General features: G+C 38.7%; 1 protein-coding gene across 4 annotated transcripts in view; it reads left to right on the forward strand.

The window, feature by feature from the left end:
• The window catches only part of HABP4 (hyaluronan binding protein 4), a 40,437-nt gene that overhangs the window by 11,010 nt on the left and 3,752 nt on the right, over positions 1 to 25,675 (forward strand). For 3 of the 4 annotated variants that reach the window (XM_060609854.3, XM_060609852.3, XM_060609853.3), the window contains exons 3-6: positions 2,895 to 3,035; positions 3,272 to 3,340; positions 12,757 to 12,840; positions 24,423 to 24,594. In XM_060609854.3, the coding sequence (XP_060465837.1) occupies positions 2,895 to 3,035; positions 3,272 to 3,340; positions 12,757 to 12,840; positions 24,423 to 24,594 (466 nt within the window). The remainder of the gene's footprint in view (positions 1 to 2,894; positions 3,036 to 3,271; positions 3,341 to 12,756; positions 12,841 to 24,422; positions 24,595 to 25,675) is intronic. The other variant, XM_060609855.3, reaches the window with a different exon arrangement.

The following is a 25,675-nucleotide window of genomic DNA, read 5'->3' on the forward strand; positions in this document are numbered from 1 at the left end:
TTTATTGTTCTAATTTTTAGTATACGTGCTGCCAACATGAGCACAAAGAGGGTATATTTTATAAGCAAGAAGCAATTGAGAATATATATATTTAAAGTGTATTTGTGAGAGAGAGAGAGAGTGCACAAATGAGCAGGGCGGGGTGGGCAGAGAGAGAGAATCCCAAGCAGGCTCCAGGCTGTCAGCACAGAGCCCAACACGGAGCTCGAGCTCATGAACTATGAGATCATGACCTGAGCTGAAATCAAGAGTCAGACGCTTCACTGACTGAGCCACCCAGGTGTCCTGAGAATATGGGGATAAGGATGTGGGTAACCTGTGGAGTAAAGAAAAAAAAATGTTTTAGGGGCTCCTGGGTGACTCGGTTGAGTGTTGGACTTTTGGTTATGGCTCAGATCATGATCCCTGGGTCATGGGTTTGAGCCCTGCATTGGGCTCTGTGCTAAGCGTGGAGCCTGCTTAAGATTCTCTCTCTCTCTCTCTCTCTCTCTCTCTCTCTCTCTCTCTCTCCCTCTCTCTCACTCACTCACTCTCTCTCTTTCCCCTCCCCACCCCTCTCCCCTGCTTATGCTCTCTCTCTAAAATAAAATTTTTTTTAAAAAACCACTAAAAAAAAAAAAAAAAAAGAGGCTTAAGGGATTAAAATAAACCCCAGAACACACAGGGCTATTTTTAGGGTCGGTTTCAATCACTATTATATTTTAAATGCCTTTGTTGTTTTGTTGGTATCTGATCTAGATTTCATGTAAATTTAGACCCAATTTTGACTGTTGACATTATTTTCCATGTATGTTTTGGTGTTTCATTTCCTCTCAATATTTAGGTAGACTTTTTTTCTCTTATGACCCTGTCCAACTTCCTTGTTAAGAACTTATTGTTACATTTTTGTTATTGTTTTAGAACTCTGCTTTAGATATTTATTATAATGGGAATAGATTTTATAATAATCTCTGTTTTAGTCGGGAATGGGAGAGGTGGGAGGTAGAACACCCAACCTGGAGATTTTATTTAGGATGATGTTTCTTATAAGAGACTGGCATAAAGTTAATGATTGGTGCTTCTGTGTTTTTTTATCTTTTTGAGTAAGGATAATAGAGAGTTTTATATATTTTTACCCACCATCAGACAGTAGCTTTTTTTAAATAATTTTTTTATTATTATGTTTATTTATTTTGAGAAGAGAGAGAGACAGAGTGAGAGTGGGGGAGGGGCAAAAAGAGAGTGAGACACAGAATCCAAAGCAAGACTCTAGGCTCTGAGCTGTCAGCACAGAGCCCGACACGGGGCTCAAACCCATGAGTGTGAGATCATGACCTGAGTCGAAGTCAGGTGCTCAACCGACTGAGCCACCCAGGCGCCCCAGACAGTAGCTTTTTAATGTAACAATTTCAGCCATGACCATAGACTAGAACATACCTCTAGTTTTGGTGTTTGAGTCACTAATGCCACTAGAGTTCAGTAAGTAATTTGTTACAATTTTAAATATTTTTAAAGTCTTGACAAATTAAAAATATATAATCTGTCTTATTAAACTAAGGTTGTAATGGTGAAAAGATGTGGTCCTTGCTGCAGTAGCTTTGAGTCTAATGGAAGAAAGGCAAGTCCTCATAAAAAGTGATGGTGACCAGAGACATGGCTGAGAATGAGTATGAGGAGGAGTGTGTGGGTGGTTAGGCCTTGGTCCCAGTGGATGTGGCAGAGGAAGAAGGGAGTATAGAAGACATCTGGTTCTTGGCTTAGGTAGTTTGATGCTGTGAGTTAGGGACCATAGCGGGAGCCAAGGGGTCAGTGTTGGTCATGTATCTGCAGGGCCAGGGTGTGGACAGAGGGCATGTCCAGGAAGTAACTGGCTTTGTGGCCTGGAATCAGAGACCCCAGTGAGAGATGCAGGGTCACGTGAATGAGGGTCATGTAGCAATAGCATAGAGATGAGAACAGTGTGTGCCTGGGATGGGAAGTCAGGAATGCGGGCACCTGTGAGGACAAACGAGTATCCAGAAGAACGAGGGAGGCAGCTGTGTGGAGAGCATCAAGACTAGTTAAGTGAAAGAGGCAAGATACAGAATGTGTCCCTTGATGTGACTCTGGAGGTGCCTTCCTCTGAAAAATGGAATTGGGGGCCTAAGAAGCAAGGGGATTGAGTATCTTGTGAATTTTGTACCATGTTTGAGTATGACCTATTACAAAAATAAGTGTTTAAGGACAAGGCAAGGAAAGAGAAGTCTGAGGAAAATTAGTGGTCAGTGGTGTCAAATGATGAATAGGGGTCAAATGACATAAAGACAAAAGTTGCTATTGGCTTTCACAACAAAAAGCTTCAGCTGTCCTTGGAGGTGTGTGTGGGGCAAGAGGAAGAGAATTGAGGTTGTTGCGGGTTAATACTTTTAGCCCCAAATGTCACTGACTGGTTGTGTGTTTGGGAGAGGGAGGTTTGGGAGGGGCATAATTTGAAGTTTCCTATTTCTCTTATACAAAACATTCCAAATTTAATTTAAATATTGAATATTAGAGCTGGAATAAACCTCCAGAGAAAGGGGTACCCCTCCACAGATTAGCAAGACCTGCCCAGGACCTGCTTCTCTGGTCTGGCTTCCTCACCTAGCAGCTGTATGACCTTGGGCAAGTTACCTACCTCCTTTGTGCCTCAGTTTCATTGTCTGTGGATAATAGTTGTATATTATACATCTGTTTATGAGAATTATATATGATGAAGTGCTCAGAACAATGCCTCAGTAGTATTGTTCAGTAAAAGTTAATTATTACTTTATTTTTCAAGCTACCATTCTTTCCAATATATTATAGCCATGATGTCCTCCTAGAATTTTTTTCTCAAAAAAGCCTTAGCCCTTCAATCCAGTTCACTGCTTTTTATTATTATACCCATCTCTTCCTAGACCCATTGACAGGTTTGATCGAGACAGACCACTGAGAGGCCGTGGAGGCCCAAGGGGGGCCATGCGAAGCCGAGGCAGAGGCGGCCCCGGGAACAGAGCTTTTGAGGGTTTTGACCAGAGAGGGAAACGAGATTTTGAGAGGTACGGTGGGAGTGAGAAAATGTAAGTTCCTCTGTAACTGCTGTTTTTGCCTTATGATCTTGGTAATACACGGTATGAATCTGTTTGTTGTGTGTTAATATGAATTGACTTGATATTAGTATGCGCTTATTCCTGAGGGAGCTGATCCTGGGACAGCTTTTCTGATCAACTTTTATGATTTGGAGATTGACTGCAGGCCTGCTTTCAGCTGAAGGGAATATTCTTTCTTTCTCTAGAGCAATCAGAACTGAAGACAACATGGGTGGCTGTGGAATTCGAACTTGGGGATCAGGCAAAGATACCAGGTATGGTGCAAATGTGTGCCTTTTGTGAACCTGCAATTAAGTGGAAATATCCAGATCTTTATTTTCCTTTTGTGAAAATTATGTCTTCTCTGCTATGCTTGCATTGTCTTTATACTTGTGTGCTGTTAGGTATAGATTGATTTTAGGCTTTGGTTTAGTGAGGTGACTTTTTAAAGTGGGTTTGCTATGTCGTAATTAGATTTGAAAATGACTTTTAAAGTGGTTTTAAAATTCTTTTGTTTTAGCCAAACAAATTTGTGTATTTGCTGATGCCCCAGCGCATGATACTCTACATTTGCATAGGCCTCAGAATGCTTTTTAAATTTCTGGATATTCTATACTTTTATTTTTCTGTGACCTTCCCAAGTTCTTATATGCATTGCATCTTGATTTTATGAAATCATTTGCAGGTTGAAGCTCAATGACAAATTTCACCGAAGGTTCAAATCTGACATTTCTCTGAGGTTTCATGGTGTCTCAGATCTGTACCAGTTTTGCTGCTTAGAAGAAGTACTTGGTTCTGCTGTTTCAGTCATTTCATGGCTGTAGGGGCAGTGCCTTCCTGGTGTCTGCAAAGAATAAGCAAGAAGACTTGAGGGCAGTACAAGGCAAGGAATGGATCCCTCCCAGCACATGTTGTAGGAAAGACTTTCCACGATTTTGAAGCCTTGAGGGAATCCAGAATATAAGCTTTTTACATAAACTTACTTTTCTTTCCTTCTTTCTTTTTCTTTCTTTCTTTCTTTTTTCTTTCTTTCTTTCTTTCTTTCTTTCTTTCTTTCTTTCTTCTTTTTTTTAAACTTTATTTATTTTGAGAGAGAGAGCATGAGCAGGGAAGGGGCAGAGAGAGATGGGGAGAGAGAGAATCCAAGCAGGCTTCGCACTGTCAACACAGAGCCCAACGCAGGGCTTGAACTCACAAACCGTGAGATTATGACTTGAGCTGGAATCAAGAGTCAGATGCTTAACTGACTGAGCCACCCTGGCGCCCCCATAAACTCATTTTTCTGAAATTGTTCTTAAAGACAAACATACAAAACAATACTAAATATAATATTACATGTGCTACCCTTGCACATCTGTGTTGTCCTTGAAAGGAAAAGAAACTTGTTGAATGTTTCTCAGTATGGGGTTTCATAGGCTGTTAATAATGAATCTTTTAATTTTGTTTTATTTTACTTTGATATATATGTTAAAAAGTAAATACCTCTGAGTCATCTGATTTACCACCTTATCTAATGCTGCCACTCCATTTCAGTTGGCATTGGAACTTAAAATAATTTTGGCGTCAAGTGATTATGTACCCTAAGGGGTCAGCATTGGCCTTTTAACATGAAGAAGTAACCAGGAGCTGGGTGTGCTGCAGGTGATCTGGCATGTATGTCCTTGTGCTAAAATGACACATGTCATTTTGGATTGGTTTGTGAGTGACTAAGTCAAAGCTCTTAGGTGGTAATAATTTGTAATTTAAAGATTTTCATAGAATAAGACTTAAATTTCTTATTTAATAAGTGGAGATTTTGATTTTGATCATGAAAACAGTTCAGTACAGTGGAGTTATGGGCTGCTTTTGATTAATGAGAAAAGAGCAGAGGTGAGCCTACTGTAGCAAGGATGTTAATGGCTGGTGAAGCCAAACACTGCACGGTGTGTTAAAAGCTGGAGGGTTTTGCTATAGTTAGTATTCCTGTTTGAAGGCATTGGCAGTGCTAACTAAATTTATGAATGTTTTCAAAATGGTGCAATGAGCCATTTCCAATGTTAATGCTTCTCTTCAGCAGTTTGACAGTGAGTGCCTGAAAGTAAAGTTTTCTCCATCTGTGGTAATTACAAACATATAATATCTGATATTATTTCTTTGTTACCAACTGAAACACACACACACGAAAGCAGTTTTCAGTAATGGTGCCTTCCAACTTTTATTTCAAAGAGCAAGATGGTTTTATTAACATTCAATTAAAATCTCTCTGCTGTCATAGATTTGGGTAATTCAAGTCTCATTGAATTTGAACTAGATAACAAAGCCTTCAGGTGTTCAATTCACTTTGTGGAATGTGCTTGTGCAAACAGGCATTTTCTGCATTCATATAACTAAAGTCAAAATATATACATCTGCCCTGGGGCTGTATCTTCTTCTGTAAATCTAACATTGGTGATTTACTTTCAACAAAATAACAAAATCTGCTAACATAAATTATTGCTAATTTTGAAACCTCACTGCTCTGTAGTTTTGGTCACATGGGTCTATAAGAGCCGTAAGCACATTAGTTTTATGTTTATTCATTAAATAATGTAGGTCAACACAGGGAGATGTGTGATTTCTCTTTTTTTTAATCAGCTGCTCAAGTTTAAGAATGCTGGTGTGGGGCGCCTGGGTGGCTCAGTCGGTTAAGCAGCCGACTTCGGCTCAGGTCATGATCTCGCAGTCCATGAGTTCAAGCCCCACGTCGGGCTCTGTGCTGACAGCTCAGAGCCTGGAGCCTGTTTCAGATTCTGTGTCTCCCTCTCTCTGACCCTCCCCCATTCATGCTTTGTGTCTCTCTGTCTCAAAAATAAATAAACGTTAAAAAAAAAAATTTTTTTTAATAAAAAAAAAAAAGAATGCTGGTGTTTGTACATAGTCCCTTTTATGATTTTTAATTGTTGAAAACTATAAACTATCAATAAACCTATGGTTTTTATTCCCTTGGTTTATTATGTTGCCAAGGGAGTAAAGAGAAAGTTGGAATAATTTGTGCTGCTGCTGCTGGGTTTTGAGGCTCCTGGATGCCAGAAACTCCTGTGACCCTGCTGGAGTCAGGCTGATGAGCAAAAGCAGCCTTTGTGACAGGGCCTCCACCAAGCACAGTGCCAGCCACATCTTTCCACACATAGGGTGCATTTGATTTAGGACCTTTTTCAAAAATAAAGATTAATAATTATTTGGGGTGCCTGGCTGGCTCAGTCAGTAGAGCAGGCGACTGTTGATCTCAGGACTGTGAGTTCGACTCCCACATTGGGTGTAGAGATTATAGAAAAAATTAACTTAAAAAAATTATTCAAATTTTGTATAGAAAAACTCACTTTTAAGCTCATTACAATAGCTTTGCATTGAGAATAAAAAAATGTAGGGGTACCTGGGTGACTCAGTCAGTTAAGCATCCAACTTCAGCTCAGGTCATAATCTTATGGTCTGTAGGTTTGAGCCCCGCATCGGACTCAGTGCTGACAGCTCAGAGCCTGGAGCCTGCTTCGGATTCTGTGGTGTGTGTGTGTGTGTGTTTCTCTCTCCCCCTACCCCTCTCGCACTCTGTCTCTCTCTCCCTCAAAAGTAAGTAAACATTTTTTAAAAATGCAGAAAGTCAATTCTGTTATTACAGGTCAATTTATCTTTGCTTTTCAAAAAATAGCTTATGTTGGGGTGCCTGAGTGGCTCAGTCAGTTAAGTGTCCAGCTTCAACTCAGGTCATGATCTAACAGTTTATGGGTTCGAGCCCCGCATCAGGCTCTGTGCTGACAGCCTGGAGCCTGCTTTGGATTCTGTGTCTCCCTCTCTCTCTGCTCCTCCCCCGTTCACACTCTATTTTTTTGAAACTATTTTTCCCCTTCCCTTTTCCCATGGTCCTCCTTTAAGTTTCTCAAGTTCCACATGTGAGTGAAAACATATGATATTTGTCTTTCTTTAACGTTGTTACAAATGGCAGGATTTCATTCTTTCTCATTGCCAAGTAGTATCCCATTGTATATACAAACCACATCTTTGTCCATTCATCAGGTGATGGACATTTGGGCTCTTTCTGTAACGTGGCTATTGTTGAAGGTGCTGCTGTAAAGATTGGGGTACATGTGCCCCTATGAATCCGCACTCCTGTATACTTTGGATGAATTCCTAGTAGCGCTATTATTGGGTTGTAGGGTAGTTTGATTTTTAATTTTTTGAGGAACCTCCACACTGTTTTCCAGGGCGGCTGTACCAGTTTGCATTCCCACCAACAGTGTAAGAGGGTTCCCGTTTCTCCACATCCTCACCAACATCTGTTGTTTCCTGAGTTGTTAATTTTAGCCACTCTGACTGGTGTGAGGTGGTATCTCAATGTGGTTTTGATCTCAGTGTGGTTTTGATTTGTATTTCCCTGATTTGTATATCCCTGAGTGATATTGAACATCTTTTCATGTGTCTGTTGGCCATCTTCTTTGGAAAAAATGTCTATTCATGTCTTCTGCCCATTTCTTCACTGGATTATTTGTTTTTCAGGTGTGGAGTTTGGTTAGTTCTTTATAGATTTTAGATACTAGCCTTTTATTTGATATGTCATTGGCCAATATCTTTTCCCATTCTGTCAGTTGCCTTTTAGTTTTGTTGATTGTTTCCTTTGTGGTGCAGAATCTTTTTATCTTGATGAGGTCCCAATAGTTCATTTTGCTTTTAATTTCCTTCCTTTGGAGACATGTCAAGCAAGAAATTGCTGCAGCTGAGGTCAAAGAGGTTGTTGCCTATTTGCTCCTCTAGGGTTTTAATGGTTTCCTGTCTCACATTTAGGTCTTTCATCCATTTTGAGTTTATTTTTGTGTATGGTGTAAGTAAGTGGCCCAAGTTCATTCTTCTGCATGTTGCTGTCCAGTTCTCCCAGTACCATTTGCTAAAGAGACTGTCTTTTTTCCAGTGGGTACTCTTTCCTGTTTTGTCAAAGATTAGTTGGCCATACATTTGTAGGTCCAATTCAGGGTTCTCTATTCTATTCCATTGGTCTATGTGTCTGTTCTTGTGCCAGTACCATACTGTCTTGATGATTACAACTTTGTAGTAGAGGCTAAACTCCAGGATTGTGACGCCTTGGTTTTTTTTTTTTTTTTTCCAACATAACTTTGGCTATTCGAGGTCTTTTGTGGTTCCATACAAATTTTAGGATTGTTTGTTCTAACTTTGAGAAGAATGCTGGTGCAATTTTGATTGAGATTGCATTGAATGTGTAGATTGCTTTGGGAAGTTTATATGTCTTAATTCCCTTTACCTATTTTGCCCATTCTCCTCCACCCCCATGCTCCTCTGGGAACTGCCAATGTTCTCTGTATTTGAGTCTTTTTTTTCTTCATTTGTTTTGTTATTTAAATTCCACATGTGAGTGAAATCATAGGATATTTATCTTTCTCTGACTTATTTCACTTAACATAAATACCTTTGGGTCCATCCGTGTTGTTGCGAATGGCAAGACTTTATTCTTTTTTATGGCTGAGTAATATTCCATTGTATGTATATAATACAATTTTATCCATTCATCTGTCAATGGGCAATTAGGTTTCTTCCATACTTTGGCTATTATAAATAATGCTTAATTATAAAAGGGGTGCATATATCTTTTAAAATTCGTCTTTTCATTTGGGGCAGGGGGAATAAATACCCGGAGGGGTCATTACTGGATCGTATGGTAATTCTGTTTTGTTTGAGGAACCTCCATGCTATTTTCATAGTGGTTGTACCAATTTACATACCCAATGGCAGTACACAAGGATTCCCTTTTCTCCACATCCTCACCAACACTTGTTACTTCTTGTCTTTTTGATATTAGCTATTCTGATTGGTGTAAGGGTATATATATCATTGTGGTTTTGATTTTTGCATTTCCCTGATGAGGAGTGGTGTTGAGCATCTTTTCATATGTATGTTGACCATATGTCTAGTCAAGTCCTCTGCCTATTTTTTAATCGGACTCTTAGTTTTTTTGGTGTTGAGTTCTAGGAGTTCTTTATATATTTTGGATATTGATCCCTTTTTCAATATATCATTTTCAAAAATCTTCTCCCATTCAACAGATTGCCTTTTCATTTTTTTCATGGTTTCTTCCACTGTGCAAAAGCTTTTTATTTAGTTTGATGTAGTCCCAGTAGCCTATTTTTGCTTTTGTTTCCCTTGGCTGAGGAGACAGATACAGAAAAATATTGCTAAACAGATGTCTAAGAGTATACTGCCTATGATTGGGGGTTTCTTGTTGGGGTGGGGGTATTTTATGGTTTCAGTTTTTACATTTAGGTCTTTAATCCATTTTGAGTTTATTTTTGTGTGTGGTGTAAGAAAGTGGTCCAGTTTCATTCTTTTGCATGTAGCTGTTTAGGTTTCCCCAACACCACTTATTGAAGAAGTTGTCTTTTCACCACTGTGTATTATTGCCTCCTTTGTCATAGATTAATTGACCATATAAGCATGGGATTAACTCTGTGCTCTCTTCTGTTACATTGATCTATGGTCTTTATTTTTATGCCAGTCCACTACTGTTTTGTTAATAGAGCTTTGTAGTATAGTTTTAAATCTGGGATTGTAATATATTCAGCTTTATTGTTCTTTCTCAAGAGAGCTTTGGCTATTTGGGGTCTTTTGTGGTTCCATACAAATTTTAGGATTGCTTGTTTCTAGTTCTGTGAAAAATACCATTGGCATTTTGATGGGGATTGCATTGAATCTAAGATTACTTTGAGTAGTGTGGACATTTTAACAATATTAATTCTTCCAACCCATGAATATAGAATATCTTCTCATTTATTTGTGTTGTCTTCAATTTCTTTTACCAATGTCCTATAGTTTTCAAAGTAGAGGTCTTTTAACTCCTTGGTTCAGTTTATTCATAGGCATGCTATTCTCTTTAATGTAATTGTAAATGGGGTTGTTTTTGTAATGTCTCTGCTGGTTCGTTATTAATGTATAGAAATGCAACAGATTTCTGTAGATTAATTTTGTATCCTGCAATTTTACTGAAATCATTTATTAGTTCTAATAGTTTTCTGGTGAGTTATTTACTGTTTTCTATGTATAGTATCATGTCATCTGCAAATAGTGACAGTTTTACTTCTTACCTATTTAGATCCCTTTACTTCTTTTTTTTTTTTTTTTTGGTCTGATTGGTGTGGCTAGGACTTTCAGTACTATGTTGAATAAAAGTGATAGAATGGACATCCTTGTTTTGTTCCTGATCTTAGAGGAAACACTTTAAGCTTTTCACCATTGAGTATGATGTTAGCTGTGAGTTTTCATATATGGCCTTTATTATATTGAGGTGTGTTCCCTCTATACCCACTTTGTTGAGAGTTTTTATCATGAATGGATGTTGAATTTTGTCAAATGCTTTTTCAGCATCTATTGAGATGATCATATCATTTTCATCCTTCATTTTGTTAATATAGTATATCACATTGATTGATTTGCAGGTATTGAATCATCCTTGCATCCCTGGAATAAGTCCAATGTGATTATGGTGAATGATCCTTTTAATGTGTTGTTGAATGCTGTTTGCTAATAATATTTTGTTAAGGAGTTTTACATGAATGTTCATCAGGGATATTGGTCTGTAATTCTTTCTGTATTGTTTTTGTTTTGAGTTTGGTGTGAGGGTAATGCTGGCCTCATAGAATTAATTTGGAAATACTTCTTCCTCTTCCATTTTTTGGGATATGAGAAGAGTATGTATTAACTCTTCTTTAAATATGTGATAGAATTTACCTGTGAAACCATCTACTCCTGGAGTTTTTTTGATTACTAACTCAATTTTGATATTAGTAATTGGCCAATTACAGATTTTTTTTTCCTGATTCAGTCTTAGAAGATTGTATGTTTCTAGGAATTTACCCATTTCTTCTAGTTGTCCAATTTTTTGGTGTATAAGAATCTAATGATTCTTTGTATTTCTGTGATGTCAGTTGTAAATTCTCTTTCATTTGTGATTTTATTTGTTTGAGTCCTCTTTTTTTTTTTTTTTTCCTTGATGAATCTGGCTAAAAGTTTATTTAATTAGTCTTTTCAGAGAATTAGCTCTTAGTTTTGTGGATCTTTTCATTATGTTTTTAGGCTCTATTTCATTTATTTCTTCTCTGATCTTATTTCTTTTCTTCTACTCATGTTGGGCTTTGTTCCTCTTTTTCTAGTTCCTTTAGGTGTAGGGTTAGATTGTTTGAGATTTTTCTTATTTTTTGAGGTAGGCCTGGATCACTATAAACTTCCCTTTGAGAGCTGCTTTTGCTGTGTCCCAAAGATTTTGGACCATGGTGTTTTCATTTCATTTGTGTCAAGGTATTTTTGATATCCTCTTTGATTTCTTCATTGACCCATTGGTTTTTTAGTAGCATGTCGCTTAGCATCCACATGTTTGTGTTTTTCCAGTTTTATTCTTGTAATTGACTTCTGGCTTTATAGTGTTGTGATCAGAAAAGATTCCTGATACGATTTCAGTCTTTTAAATTTATTAGGATGCGTTTTGTGGCCTACCATGTGATTTATCCTCGAGAATGTTCCATGCATACTTGAAAAGAATATGTATTCTGCTGTTTGGAGATGGTTTGTTTTATGTCTGTTAAGTCCATCTGGTCTAATGTGTCTTTCAAAGCTACTGATTGATTTTCTGTCTGGATGATTTGTCCATTAATGTAAGTGGGATGTTAAAGTGTTGTACTATTATTGTATCACTGTTGATTTCTCCCTTTATGTCTGTTTAATGTTGCTTTTTGTTCAGGTGCTCCTGTGGCAAGTGCAGAGATATTTACAATTGTTACATTCTCTTCTTAGATCGATCTTTTTATCATTATGTAATCCCCTTTGTCTCTTGTTATGGTTTTTGTTTAAAGTCTATTTTGTCTGATATAAATATTGCCACCCCAGCTTTTTTTTTTTTTTTTTTTTTTTGCTTCTATTTGCATGGTAAATGTTTTTTCCGTCTCTTCACTTTGTCCGTGTGTGTCTTTAGGTGTGAGTGAGTCTCCTGTAGGCAGCATAGAGATGGGTCTTATCCATTCAGTCACCCTGTGTCTTTTATTGGAGCATTTAATCCATTTACATTTAAAGTAATTATTGATAGGCATGTATTACTATCATTTTGTTAATCATTTTCTGGTTGTTTTTCATTTCTGTTCCTTTCTTCTTTTCTTTCTTCCCTTGTGATTTGATGACTTTCTTAATGTTATGTTTAGATTCCGTTCTCTTTATTTTTTGTGTCTGTTGTAGGCTTTTGGTTTGTGGGTACTGTGAGGTTCATATATAACATCCTGTGTATTTAGCAGTCTGTGTTAAATTGATGGTCACTGAAGTTTGAACACATTTTAAAAGCACAGGTTGAGAAATTTTATGGCCCCTTTTAATATTTGGAATTTCCTAGAACAGTAAGCATCTTAAATAATTGTTCTGGTCTTTTATAATCTGTTTTAACTTTAGGCCATTCATAGAAAGTTCTATTTCTAAAAGTACTTTTAACATTTTTAAAAATAATTTCAATGGATTAGCAATTTATAACATTTTGTCATTTTTATTTTGATGTGGGTTACCTATATGTGTATGTAATTTTTTGAATGAGATTTACTTAAGAAAAAGGACATTGGAATTTTTTTTTTCTATCTTGAATATATAAAAGCATTGATGTGAACATATTTGTGTGACTAGAGCAATTCTCACTGCTTTTCAGTGACGTGGAGCAGACTGCACCAATGGAAGAGACCACAGCGGTGGAAGAGTCCCCGGGCCCCCTGGAGGAGGAATCTCCAGCCAAGTGGGTGTTTTACTCATTTTTCCCATGAGTTGGTGTTGGCCTTGTTCTTAACGATTTCTAAGAGCGCTTCACAGAACAAGGAGCTCAGCCTTTTGTTATATCACAGAAGGTTGACCTTAATGTATTAGTGAATAATCAAACTAATTAATAATTCAAATAATCTAATGAATGATTATTAATGATAATTAATGAGTTAAATTTAAGTATCCCATCCAGTGCCCACAACCTCTTTTCCATCGGCGTCCTGTACTGCATTATTCTCCCTCTTATCAGTACCCTCGTCTCTCGTTCCTTTATTCTCTCTGTGTCCATCCTCCCTCTTTTCTTCATGGAGCTTAGGTCCCTGGTCCACCTCTAGTGTCCTTGCCCAGTCCTTAACCTCCTTTGCCTCTGGATCTTCTGTTGTGCCTTGCAGGCAAAACCTGCCTCCTGGATGACCACTGGCTGGCTGCCCTCTCTCTGCCTGCACTGGCCAGCTGAGCACTGCCAACAGCAGAGCCGACAGGAACCCCTGTAAATTGTTCATCACCTGCATTCTGAAATAAGCCCTTAACACTGCCCATCAGTCCCCTTTTCTGGGGCTCATTCTTTCTCCCACCCTCTACAATGACCAATTCCATCCTTCTTGTATCCTCTAAGCCCTGACACTGTCCCCACTTTACTCTTCCCCCACCCTTCCCATACCTGCACCTCCTCTTTTACTTTCTCGACATAACTTTGCCTCCTATGTCACACAGAAATTGAGAGCCACCAGCTGGGAAGTTTATCATCTTCCCGCTCTTAAAGGTACAAACCCACCTGTGCCTGCATACCTCCTAGCCTCCTTCCCTCATGGTAAGAAAGAGGCACCATCTCTCCTGCCACTTCTTCAGGCTTTGAATCCTGTCTCCTGCTGACTGCATGGAAACCTCACACCGTCAGTCAGCTCCTTCCTCATGAGTCTGCTTACCTTCCTCCCAACTCAGGTCTTCATCAACAGTTTAAACGTGCTCAGTGTCTCCTATTTTAAGTCTTCTACTCTTGCCCCACATTCTCATTTAGCTGCCTTTTTTCAGGGTTGTGTGTACTCTTCCTTCACTTCCTCCCTCTCACTTATGCCTCACTTCACTCCAGATCTGGCTCTGTCCCCATTGCCCTTTGGAAACAGTCACCACATGTCTCCACACCTAATAGATGTTTCGTCTGCATCTTTCTTGACCTGTCAGAGCATTTGACTTTATTGATTTCTTCTTAAGCTCTCTTTCCCTGATTTCTGTGATGTCTGCACTCTTCTGGTTTTCCCACTGCTTCTCAGCTTCTCCTCTACAGACTCATCCTTGTTTTTCTGGTCTTTTAAAATGTCAAGTTCTTTATGGCTCTGCCTTAGGCCCTCTTCTCTTTAGTGTCTTTTATAGGATCTCCCGTACCCCTGCAGCTCGGGTCATCATTCATGTATCAACTCCAGAATGTATACCTCTGGCTCTCACCTTCTACCTGGGCTCCAGGTGTGTGTTTCTAGCTGCTTGCTCTGGATATCTCCCCATGGATATTTCAGATCTCCCACTCCGCGTGTCCAGGAGAAGTCTGTCTTCATTACGTATTTCCATCTTGTGGAGCAGCCCATCACCATCCATCCAGCTGCACAAACCAGAAACCTAGGAGTCATCCTTGAGACTTCCTTCCTCTTGACCCCCTCCCTTCCCGAAATTCAGTCTGTCACCCTGCCCTGGTGATTGTACCTTCTCTTCTCCTCTCTGCTCATCACCATCATCTCATCCAACCTGTCACCACAACTCCTTATGGGCTCCCTGCTTTCTCATCTGGGACAAGCCCATTTCTGCACCACAGTGGCTTTCACACTAACATTCTGATTGTCATGCACCCACCCCTCATGCAAGACCCCCCGTGGCTTGCTGTTCTCTTCCTATCCCTTGACCTGACCTGCAGGGTCCTGCGTGGTCTATACCCTGCAGAGCTCTCAAGTGCAGCCATTCGTGTACCTTCTCTGGGTTTATCATGTTGCCCTTATGTCATGTTCTCAAGGACCTTTCCCCTACCCCTGTCCTATACATGCCAAAGCGCTTCAGCAAGTGCTGTTGCCTTTCCCCCCACCCCATACCTCTCCAAATTCCCTTCCCCCTTCACTGATTTAACTCTTCTCATCCTTCAGCTGCCAAGAAGCAAGGTGTCTAGTGGTTAAGAGCACAGACCCCAAGCCAGAGTGTGGGTTCAAATCTCAGCTCTGTCACTCATTAGTTTGGGCAAGTTATTTATTCTGTCTGTTCCAGTTTTCTTCACATGTAAAATGGTAATAATAATAGTACCTACATCATAAGGTTGTTATAAGGATTGTGTGTGTGTGTGTGTGTGTGTGTGTGTGTGTGTGTGTGTCAGTCACAGAGTGGGGCCTGGCATGTAGTTAATGCTATATAAATATCTGCTATTATTTTTTTTTTTTTTTTTTTTAAATTTTTTTAACATTTATTTATTTTTGAGACAGAGAGAGAGACAGAGCATGAACGGGGGAGGTTCAGAGAGAGAGGGAGACACAGAATCGGAAACAGGCTCCAGGCTCTGAAGCAGTCAGCACAGAGCCCGACGCGGGGCTCGAACTCACAGACCGTGAGATCATGACCTGAGCCGAAGGACACTTAACCGGCTGAGCCACCCAGGCGCCCCAAATATCTGCTATTATTATTGCAAAAGTAAAATGCTGCAATGATTGATAATTATGAAAGCTGTTAATTTACTGTTCAAAACAACCAAGAAGTGTATTCAAGTAAAGAGAGAAATTAACAATATGAATATTTAGACAGTGATTTAACTAAGGAAGTAGATTAACAGTTTACATAAATGTTGAAAAAGTGAGTTAAACTAGATCCCTTCAGGAAAAATGGTATCTTTTTTGAGCCAATAAACCATTTATACAAATTCAGGTTATGTAAGGCAGAATAATAAATTATAGCATAACTCTGTGGAATTGATTGAGATACCCTTGCTTTCCTAATATTAAATAGACAAAATAGTTCTCTCAGTCAGTTACTCTGAAAGACAGAATTCTAAATGGTTTGATGGCGGTCTCGTGTCTGCACGAGAGCCCAGCCCGCTTTCTCCCCTCCCCTGCCTGCAGTAGGCAGTGAGCATCTAGTTAGGTCTGCAGGAGCTGCGCGGCCGAGCAGCCACACTAGCAGACCAGTGGCCGACCGCGCTGCGACATTCTTGTCTCCGCACTGCCCCGTCACACTTTAAAGTTATCACTAAAATTCCTAGTAGTGCAGTTACAGGTTTATGATAATTTCAGAATTAGGTTTGTATTTGAGAAGTACATTCGATGATGGTGATGCTGTCTGATCTCAGCTTTTTCTCACGTTGATCTAACGCTCAGACTTTGGACCCCGAGCCAAAATGTATATTCAATGCGCCGCTCAGTTTAGAACTTCCTGATAGATTAATTTAATATACCCTCACTTACATTCAAACGTACACCCCAAAGAAGATATATTTTCCTCAGATTGGACACGTTTTGTTGACAATTATATGTGCTGTGCCCTTCCTTCCTTCCCTCCTTCCCCCTTTCATCATAGAAGTATTGCATGTTCCTTAATCACATGGTGTCCTCGTGTCTGAAGATGCTTGTGACAACTTCTCGGGAGTATTTTGTTACAAGACTATAAGAATAAATCTAACATTTATAGAGCATTTGTTGTGTGCCAGGAACTCGAAATGCTTCCATGTCTTAACTCCTCAATCCTTTGCTGCCCTTTAGTGAAGGAGGAGATACTGTTACTATCCTCATATGGAGATACGGAGGTTAAAGGGCTTGCTAAGAAGTGGCAACTAGATGTGGGACCGACATTCATGCTCTTTCCTGTAGTGAATGGTAGGAACGGTTGAAAGTGCCACGAACGCTTTGAAGTTTGCTCCAAAGAACTGAACAGGGGAGAAGCTGCTGGTTCTGTGAGCAGAGGAGGGGGCTGCTGGGGTTGCTGAGGACTTTCCTATTCAGTAACATGGAATGACATTCCCTTCCTTCCTTAAAAATAAAAAAGCCATTATGAAAAGAGTGTTAAAGAAGCATCATTACAAAATACCTGCAGTGAAATATTTTTCATTGTAATTCATTTCCAAGTATTTTTGCTTAGTGAAGATTGTCCTGTGTTGAATTTTCTTAAAGCTGGAAAACACCTCTTTAAAATTTATATGGCAAATTTCTGAGGAGCTCAAAGTTTAGCATGAAATTCACTTCAATTTCAGTACTTGGGAAGGAAGGAAGAGGTGTTACTTACACGTCAGTTTAAATCCACTTGCCCTGGTTAAGTATTTAGTTCATAAAATGTTATTTCTAGAACCCACTTTTTTTGGTTCCCTGCACCCTTTCATATATTGAGGTGAAAGATATTGCCTGAATGGATATTTGGACGTTTGGTGTTACATATGTTTTCTGTGCCCACATCTTGACTCTCTTCCGTCTCCGTGCATTTCTCTGTCCTCTTATTCCCTCAAGGTGGTGGAGTCTGGGCTTTGGAGATGGAATGTATAGGTATGCAACATGGCTCTTTTGTTTGTGAGCTATATGACTCTGCCTCAGTTTCCTTACCTATAAAATGGAGCTATTAATTGGAGCTAACTTGTGGGATTGTCACGACCAAATTAACGTAAAGTCCTTTGAATAGCATTTGGCACCTAGGAAGCATTCAGTAAATGTTACCATTATTGCCCCATTTATGTTTTAAATAAAGTAACAGTTTGTTAAAACAGTTCTATTTCTCCTATAATTTCACCCATATAGAAACAAATGTATAACTATCAAATTTGCATATAGCATTATTCACATTACAAGTTATAGATTAGACCATCTTATATCTATAAGCAGCTTTGATGGAAAATCATCTCCCAAGATTTTTGGTAATAGACCAAGAACTGTGAAGGACTTTGAATTAGTCAAAATGGGGGGGGGGGATGCTGTTAAATTTGGAGGATGTAAATAGCAATTACAATGCTTTTATAACTGTTAGAAATATAACTGCTTTCATCCCTCCTGGAACTGAGGGATTAATTATACATCTCTTCCTGTTGAAAATCCAGTCTTTGGTAAAACTGCCAGTAAAAACTGCATTTAGTGCCAATTCAAATAGGATGGAAATGGGATCTGCCTCACAGAACTTTCATAGAATGTGTTTTTTGTAATAATCTGTAGTGAATAGAGAATAAGGTTAAGGAGTCTGTCCTTGGTGATTTTGTACTGCTCCCAACACGGCTTGTTGCAATGACAAATGGCAGAGGAGAATGTACAGGGGGCATCTGTATGTATACTTGTGAATGGAGTGCCCCAGAGTGAACAGGGTCAGGTGATCATTTTCAAGGAGGGAATCACTTGCAGCAAATGCTCTTTTCTGAGCTCTCCACTGTTTGCTTCACTTTGGGTGTGTCTATGTATCAACTTAAAGACTATATTTCTTTTTTTTTTTTTTTTATAATTTTTTAAAATATTTTTTTAATGTTTTATTTATTTTTGAGAGAGAGAGAGAGAGGCAGAGTACAAGCAGGGGAGGGGCGGAGAGAGAGAGGGAGACACAGAATCCCAAGAAGGCTCTAGGCTCTGAGCTGTCAACACAGAGCCTGACGTGGGGCTCAAACTCATGAACCGCGAGATCATGACCTGAGCTGAAGTCGAATGCTCAACCGACTGAGCCACTCAGGCACCCCCAAAATGTTTATTTTTGAGAGAGAGAGAGAATGAACACAATTGGGGGAGGGGAAGAGAGAGAGGGAGACACAGAATCCAGAGCAGGCTCCAGGCTCTGAGGTGTTAGCATAGCCAGAAACAGGGCTCAAACCCACCAACCATGAGATCATGACCTGAGCCAAAGTCAGATACTTAACCAACTGAGCCACCCAGGCACCCCAAGACTACATTTCTTATATGCCTTATCCTTTTTTGTTCTAGCCCTTTCATGTTTATATATGATGTTCTTTAAGATAAGCGAACAGAAAAAGTACTTCTTTTGTGGTCTTAACAAAAGATGTGTTCTTACTGAACTTTTTGGAATTTATTAACTTCTTTAGTTCATCCTAGTTATGAAAGAATCCTCAAATTTACAGCATCAGTTCTAGAAATCATAACTAGATTATAGTCTATAATCAGAATAGCCTCCTAGAAATCAGCTCTGATTATTTCCTAATTCTGTCACAAGTAGCCTAAAGAACCTTTATGAACCCTTAATATTTATTTTCAGCTCTGTATTAGAAGATTATATCACTGAAAGATGTATATAAAATAATAGTATAATGAACCTCTAAGTTATTCAACTTAAAATTTTATCAAATCATGACCATTCTTGTTTCATGTATGTCTCTACCCACTTCCTCTTCTGTCAGGATATCATATTCATTCATAAATGTTTCACGAAGTTATATCTAAAGGTCTGCTCTTTTTAACTGGAGTAGTGTTATCCCATCTAAAGTTTTTAACAATTCCTTAAATATCTGGGCAGTTTGTCAGTTTCCCTGATTATCTCAAAATCTCTTTTTAAAACAACTTACTTGTTTGAATTAATATTGAAATATACATCTCAATTGGCATATCTCATTTTTTTTAAACAGTACTGAGAGTTCACATCCAACGAGTGACATATATTTAGTATGTACAGTTTTACAAGCTTTGACAACCATATATACTTGTAAAACCATTACCACAATCAAAATAATGAGCATATTCATCAACCCAAAAAGTTTCCTTTTATCCTTTTGTAATCCCTCCCTCCTGCCCCTTTCCCCCAGGCAGCCAGTGATCTACTTTTCGTCACTAAAGATTAGTTTGCAATTGCTACAGTTTTATATAAATGCAATCACACATCATATATTCTTTTCTTGTCTTGTGTTCTTTCACTGAGCATACTTCTTTTGAGATGCATCCATGTTGCTGCATGTATCAATATTTCGTTCCTTTTTATTGTCAAGCAGTATTCCACTGTACAGATAGACTGCAGTTTCTTCATCTGTCTACCTGATGGTCATTTGGGTTGTTTCCAGTTCTTGCTATTACAAATAAAATTGCTGTGGACATTTTTGTGTAGTCTTGGTGGAGTATACATTTTCACGTCTCCTGTGTAAATGCCTAGGGGTGGAATGGTTGGACTATATGGCAGGTGTATGTATAACTTTTTAAAGAAACTGCCAGGCTCTTTTCTGAAGTAGTTTTTCCAGCTTTTACAATGTTTAGCCATTATGATAGGTTTATATCTCATTGTGGTTTTAATTTACATTTCCCTATTGACTAATGACATTAAGCACTTTTTCACAGGTTATTTCCCATCTGTATATCTTTATTAAAATAAAGAGTGTTGAAATTGCCCATTTTCTAACTATTTCTTATTACTGTGTTTTGAGAGTTCTTCATATATTCTGGATTCAAGCCCTTTATCAGATATATGATTTTCCAGTATTTTCTTCCAATCTGTAGCCTTCTTTTCTTTCTCTTGACAGTGTCTTTTGAAAAGCAAAGTTTTAAATTTTGATTAAATCCACTTTATCAATTTTTTTTTCTTTTATTGATCTTGCTTTTGGTCTCAAATGTAAGAAATCTTTGCTCAGTTTAGTACCACAAAGGTTTTCTCCTATAAGTTTAATGATTTGGGCTTTTGTATTTAGGTCTGTGATCCATTTGAGTTGATTTTTGTATACAGTGTGAGGTGTGGATCAAAGTTCCCTTTTTTTTCATTTTGGTATATGTATATCCAGTTATTCCAGCACATGAAATACCATTGTTAAAATGTGCAGGCCTATTTCTGTACTTTATATTTTGTTCCATTGGTCTGTTTATATTACACTAATATTACACTATCTTGATTATTCTTAAGTCACTGTTAATCTACATGTTCTCTCTTTCCCTTGTAATTTATTTGTCTAAGAAACTGGGTCATATGTCCACAAAATGTTTCCCAGAGTCAGAATTTTACTCAGTGCCTCCCTGCAGGCAATGGTATGCTGGTAAATACTCAACATCTGGCTCTCTAGAATGAAAAAGCCTGGATCTGTTGGCACTTGCTGGTTTTTGTGGTGTAAATATTTCCACCATGGCTGATTTAAAACTACCACTGTGTCATACTGAACGCAGAGTTGGGAAGAGATAAACAATAGTACGCTATTATGTAACATTTTCACTATGCACATACATTAGGTATAATAAACCCCAAGAGCGTGGATAAAGGTACAATATAGTGGAATAATTAGGGAATAATGAATTGTGATTATTACCTTTAGTATAGCTAATTATAATTTATATAATTTAATTTTTAATAATAATCTAATAATAATTAAATAATAATAATTAAATAATAATTTGATTTAATAATAATAACTGGCCGTGAGCCAGTTCGAACTGGTGCAAGTTAATTCCAATGTGACACTTTTGTAGAGTAGTTGAACATGTTCTCTGTCCCCTGTTTGGGGCACCTGGGTGGCTCAGTTGGTTAAGCGTCCAACTCTTGATTTTGGCTCAGGTCATGATCTCACGGTTTGTGGGATTGAGCCCCACATTGGGCTCTACACTGACATTACATAGCCTGCTTGGGTTTTGCTCTCCCCATCTCCCTCTGCCCCTCCCCTGCTCACACTTACTCACTTTCTCTCTCAAAATAAATTTAAAAATAAAGAAAAAGAGTTGGATGCTTAACGGACTAAGCCACCCAGGCACCCCACTGGCTTGATATTTTAAAGTCCCTTTACAAATATGCCTGTTTTGAATGGTCTGTGATTAAGTTTCTCTCCTGATTTCACTAATAGTTTTCATATCATTAACCTATAATGTAGGACAAGTTACATTAGCCCTTCTGTGAAGGTATTAGATTTGATTCCCTTCCCACTCACCACCTAATTATTTTTTCTTGTAAACTTTATTGAGCTATAATTCCCATACTGCAAAATTCAGCCATTTAAACTGTACAATTCAGTGGTTTGGGGTATGTTACATAACACATATAACATAAAAATCACCATTTTAAGCATTTTCAAGTGTGCAGTTTAGTGGCATTAATTACATTCACATTGTGTGCAACCATTACCACCATCCATGTCCAGAACATTTCATCATCACAAACAGAAACTCCATGAAATAGTAAATCCCCACTTCTCCCTCCCCTTAACCCCTGGTAACCTCTATTTTTATCTCTATGAATTTGCCTATTCTAGATACCTCATATAAATGGAATATAATATTTGTCCTTTTGTGTCTGGCTTATTTCTTTCTTTTTGTATATTATCTTTTCATTTCTTTCTTTTTTGTGTATTATCTCTTTTTTTGGTGTTAAATACATACAACATAAAACTTACAATTTTAATCATTTTAGGTGTACAATTAAGTGACAGTGCATTTACAGTGTTATGTAACCATTGCCATTATCTAGTTCCAGAACATTTCCATTACCCCATTCCCATTAAGCAGTCATTCCCTGGCCTCCCTGTCCCCAGTCTCTGGCCACCATAATCTGCTCTTTGTCTCCATGAATTTGCCTTTTCTGGGTATTTCATATAAATGGAATCGTACGTAAACTTTTTGTGCCTGGTTTATTTCACTTAGCATAATGTTTTCAAGGTTTATTCATATTGTAACATGTATCAATACTTCATTTCGTCTTATAGCCAAATAGTATTCCACAGTATTAAAGATAGCATATTTTATCTACTCATCAGTTGATGGCCAGTCAAGCTGTTTCCACTCTTTGGCTATTGTGAATAATGCTGCTATAAACAGCATTATTAGGGGCACCTGGGTAGCTCAGTCGGTTAGGCATCCAACTTTGGCTCAGATCATGATCTCATAGTTTATGAGTTCGAGCCCCACATTGGGCTCACTGCTGTCAGCACAGAGCCTGCTTCAGATCCTCTGTCCCCCTCTCTCTCTGCCCCTCCCCCATTGGTTCTCTCTCTCTCAAAATAAATAAACTTAAAAAATAAATGAACAGTGTTATTTATGGCAGTGCCATGGTGTTTTCACACGGACATATGCTGTTGTTTCTCCTGGATGTGTAACTTAGAGTGGTATTGTCAGGTCAAATGGCAACTCTGTGTTTACATTTTTGAGAATTTGCCAGACTGTTTTTCCAGAGTGGCCACACCATTTCACATCCCACCTCCCCCCCACCCCGCCCCAGCAATGTATGAAGTTCCAATTTCTCCACATCCTCGCCAGCACTTGTTAAGTGTCTTTTTTATTCTAATCATCCTACTGAATGTGGAGTGGGTATAGGTCATTGTGGTTTTCATTTCCATTTCCCTGATGGTTAATGATATTGAACATCTTATTGGCTATTTGTATATCTTGTTTGGAAAAATGTCTATTCGGAGCATTGCCTGTTTTTCAGTTGGGTTATTTCTTTTCATTAAGTTGTAAGTTGTGATCCTTTTTGTATCCAAGGTAAGTCCCTTATCAGATATATGATTTGCAAATGTTTTCTCCCATTCTGTGGATTGGCTTTTCACTTTCTTGATGGTGTCTTTTGAAGCACAAAAGTTGTCAGAAGTTTGGGGGTGATGTCCAGTTTATCTACTTTTTCTTTTAAGTTTATTTATTTTGAGGGAGAGCGCGCACGCACAGTGGGGAGAGGCAGAGAGAAGGAGAGGCAGAATCTTAAGCAGACTCCGCAACATCCGTGCAGAGCCCCATGCAGAGCTCAAACTCATGAACTGTGAGATCATGACCTGAGCCAAGATTAAGAGTCAGATGCTTAACCGACTGTGCCACCCAAGCACCCCTTTTTCTTTGTTGCTTACACTTTTAGTGTCACATGTAAGAAACCACTGCCTAATCTAAGGTCATGAAAGTTTATGCCTGTGTCGTCTTCTAAGCGGTTTATATTTCTAACTCTTATATTCATGGTGTGAGGTGGGGGTCCAACTTCTTTTTTTTGCACGTGGATACCCTGTTTTCCCAGCACCATTTGCTGAAAAGACCATTCTTTCTCCTTTGAATTGTCTTTGGCACCTGCTTGAAAAAAAATCAATTGATTTTAAATGTGAGGATTTTTTTCTGGGCTCTGAAATTTATTCTATTGATCTATTCTTGAAGTCTCATGAATTTAAAGAGGATATTTACAAAAGTATGTATTTGTAACCCATTGTTTTATAACTCTGTTCATGGTTGCCTATGGTTGTTTTGTTCCAATAGTTTCTCCCTTTTCTTCTGCAATTTTATCTCATTTTGTATGTAATGCCATCTGGGAAGGGAGTGCCTGGTGGTCAAGTGTAATGCTAATGGGATGGTGCAGTTCCTATTTTTCAAAGACTGCTTTGAAAACAAGAAGTGGGGCAGCTGGCTGACTCAGTTGGTGGACTGTGTGACTCCTGATTTGGGGCTTGTGAGTTCAAGCCCCACATTGGGCATAGAGATTACTTAAAAAAATAAAAAAGAAAACAGACAGGAAGTATCTTCAGTTGGTAGTGACAGCATAAAATGATTAAAATATGGAAGCTTATAGTTCCGAGATTTTCTTACCTTATGTAAATATGAGATGCAGAACCATGAAAGTATGCTAATTAATAGTAATAACTTTTTCTTTGAGAAAGTAGACATTTTAGATCCATCAAAAACTTCTGATTTTTCATAGAGTTCCTGAGTTGGAGTTAGAAGAGGAAACTCAAGTTCAAGAGATGACCCTTGATGAGTGGAAAAATCTTCAAGAACAGACAAGACCAAAGCCTGAGTTTAACATCCGGAAACCTGAGTCCACTGTCCCTTCCAAAGCAGTGGTGATACACAAGTCCAAATATAGAGATGATGTAAGTATGACATTTTCTTGTCTAGAGGTAATCTTCATTCTTACCTTACTGGAAACCAGATGGAGCCTTTCCACTTCTAGTGTGAAAATGGGACATTGGTAGTTGGCATTCTAGTTTCTGCCTAAGACTAATCAGATATGATGTGTGCCTAATTTTATCTGTACCTGTATTGTTCATAAAAAGAGTTGAAACTTGGCCTGCCGACACTTCATACAAAGCAGTTTCAGTGACAGTGCATTTTCCGCTCAACCCACAGCTGTGCTTTGACTGTGCGAATACTGTATGTTAATTGCATCTCATTTTTGTCTCAAGAGAGGTACAGTGTCTCATGAATAGTGCCATTTCAAAGGGTAACTACTCCACATTTCATGATTAGGTTAGATTTTCAGCTCACGTTCTTAATAAGAGCATTTTATTGGGAGGAGTTGATCATTTGCAACCTGTCAGAGTTCTGTGCTGTGTTACTGCAGCAGTTCTGTCCCCGCCGTGTAACTGCCGCCACCCAGGAGGAGCCCCTGGGACAGTGCGGCTGCCTGGCCACACCCTGCTGCCGCAGCCAGGATTGCTCACATTGTTCCTCCCTCCCGTGAGGGCCTTGCTCTTCATGCTTTGTGTTCAGGCCTTTTTGGAGGCCTCGGCTTTGAAAAGGACTCCCAGCATATATTGATGCAGACGATCAGTGAGTCATGTAATCGCGTTCTGTTTAAGTTACTGAACTTAAGGGTGCCCTGAATATTCTCGTTTTAAACTGTAGAATTCACATCATTCAGTCACAGCTGCTTATCTTAATACACATTTCTGTGTTGATGATGGTGGTGGACAGATATTCCCACTAGATATTATACACTGATTTTCCGTTTGAAACTGTGTAGCTTTATGTGTTTCCATTGACACTTCGGTTACTTGTGTTCTTTGAATGAATACTTTCATCAGAGGGTCATTTATAATACAGGATGCCTTACCACCTCCAGTCTCTTCCAGGCCATACTAAGAAGTTTGGAGCCACTCCACTAGCTGTTATACACAGGCAGCATGGAGGGGAGAGCCTTCTCTTGGAAGTCTCTGTGAGGTATTTCTTCAC

Source organism: Panthera onca, chromosome D4 (assembly GCF_046562875.1).
Source record: "Panthera onca isolate mPanOnc1 chromosome D4, mPanOnc1 haplotype 2, whole genome shotgun sequence".
In the NCBI taxonomy this organism is placed as follows: Eukaryota; Metazoa; Chordata; class Mammalia; order Carnivora; family Felidae; genus Panthera; species Panthera onca.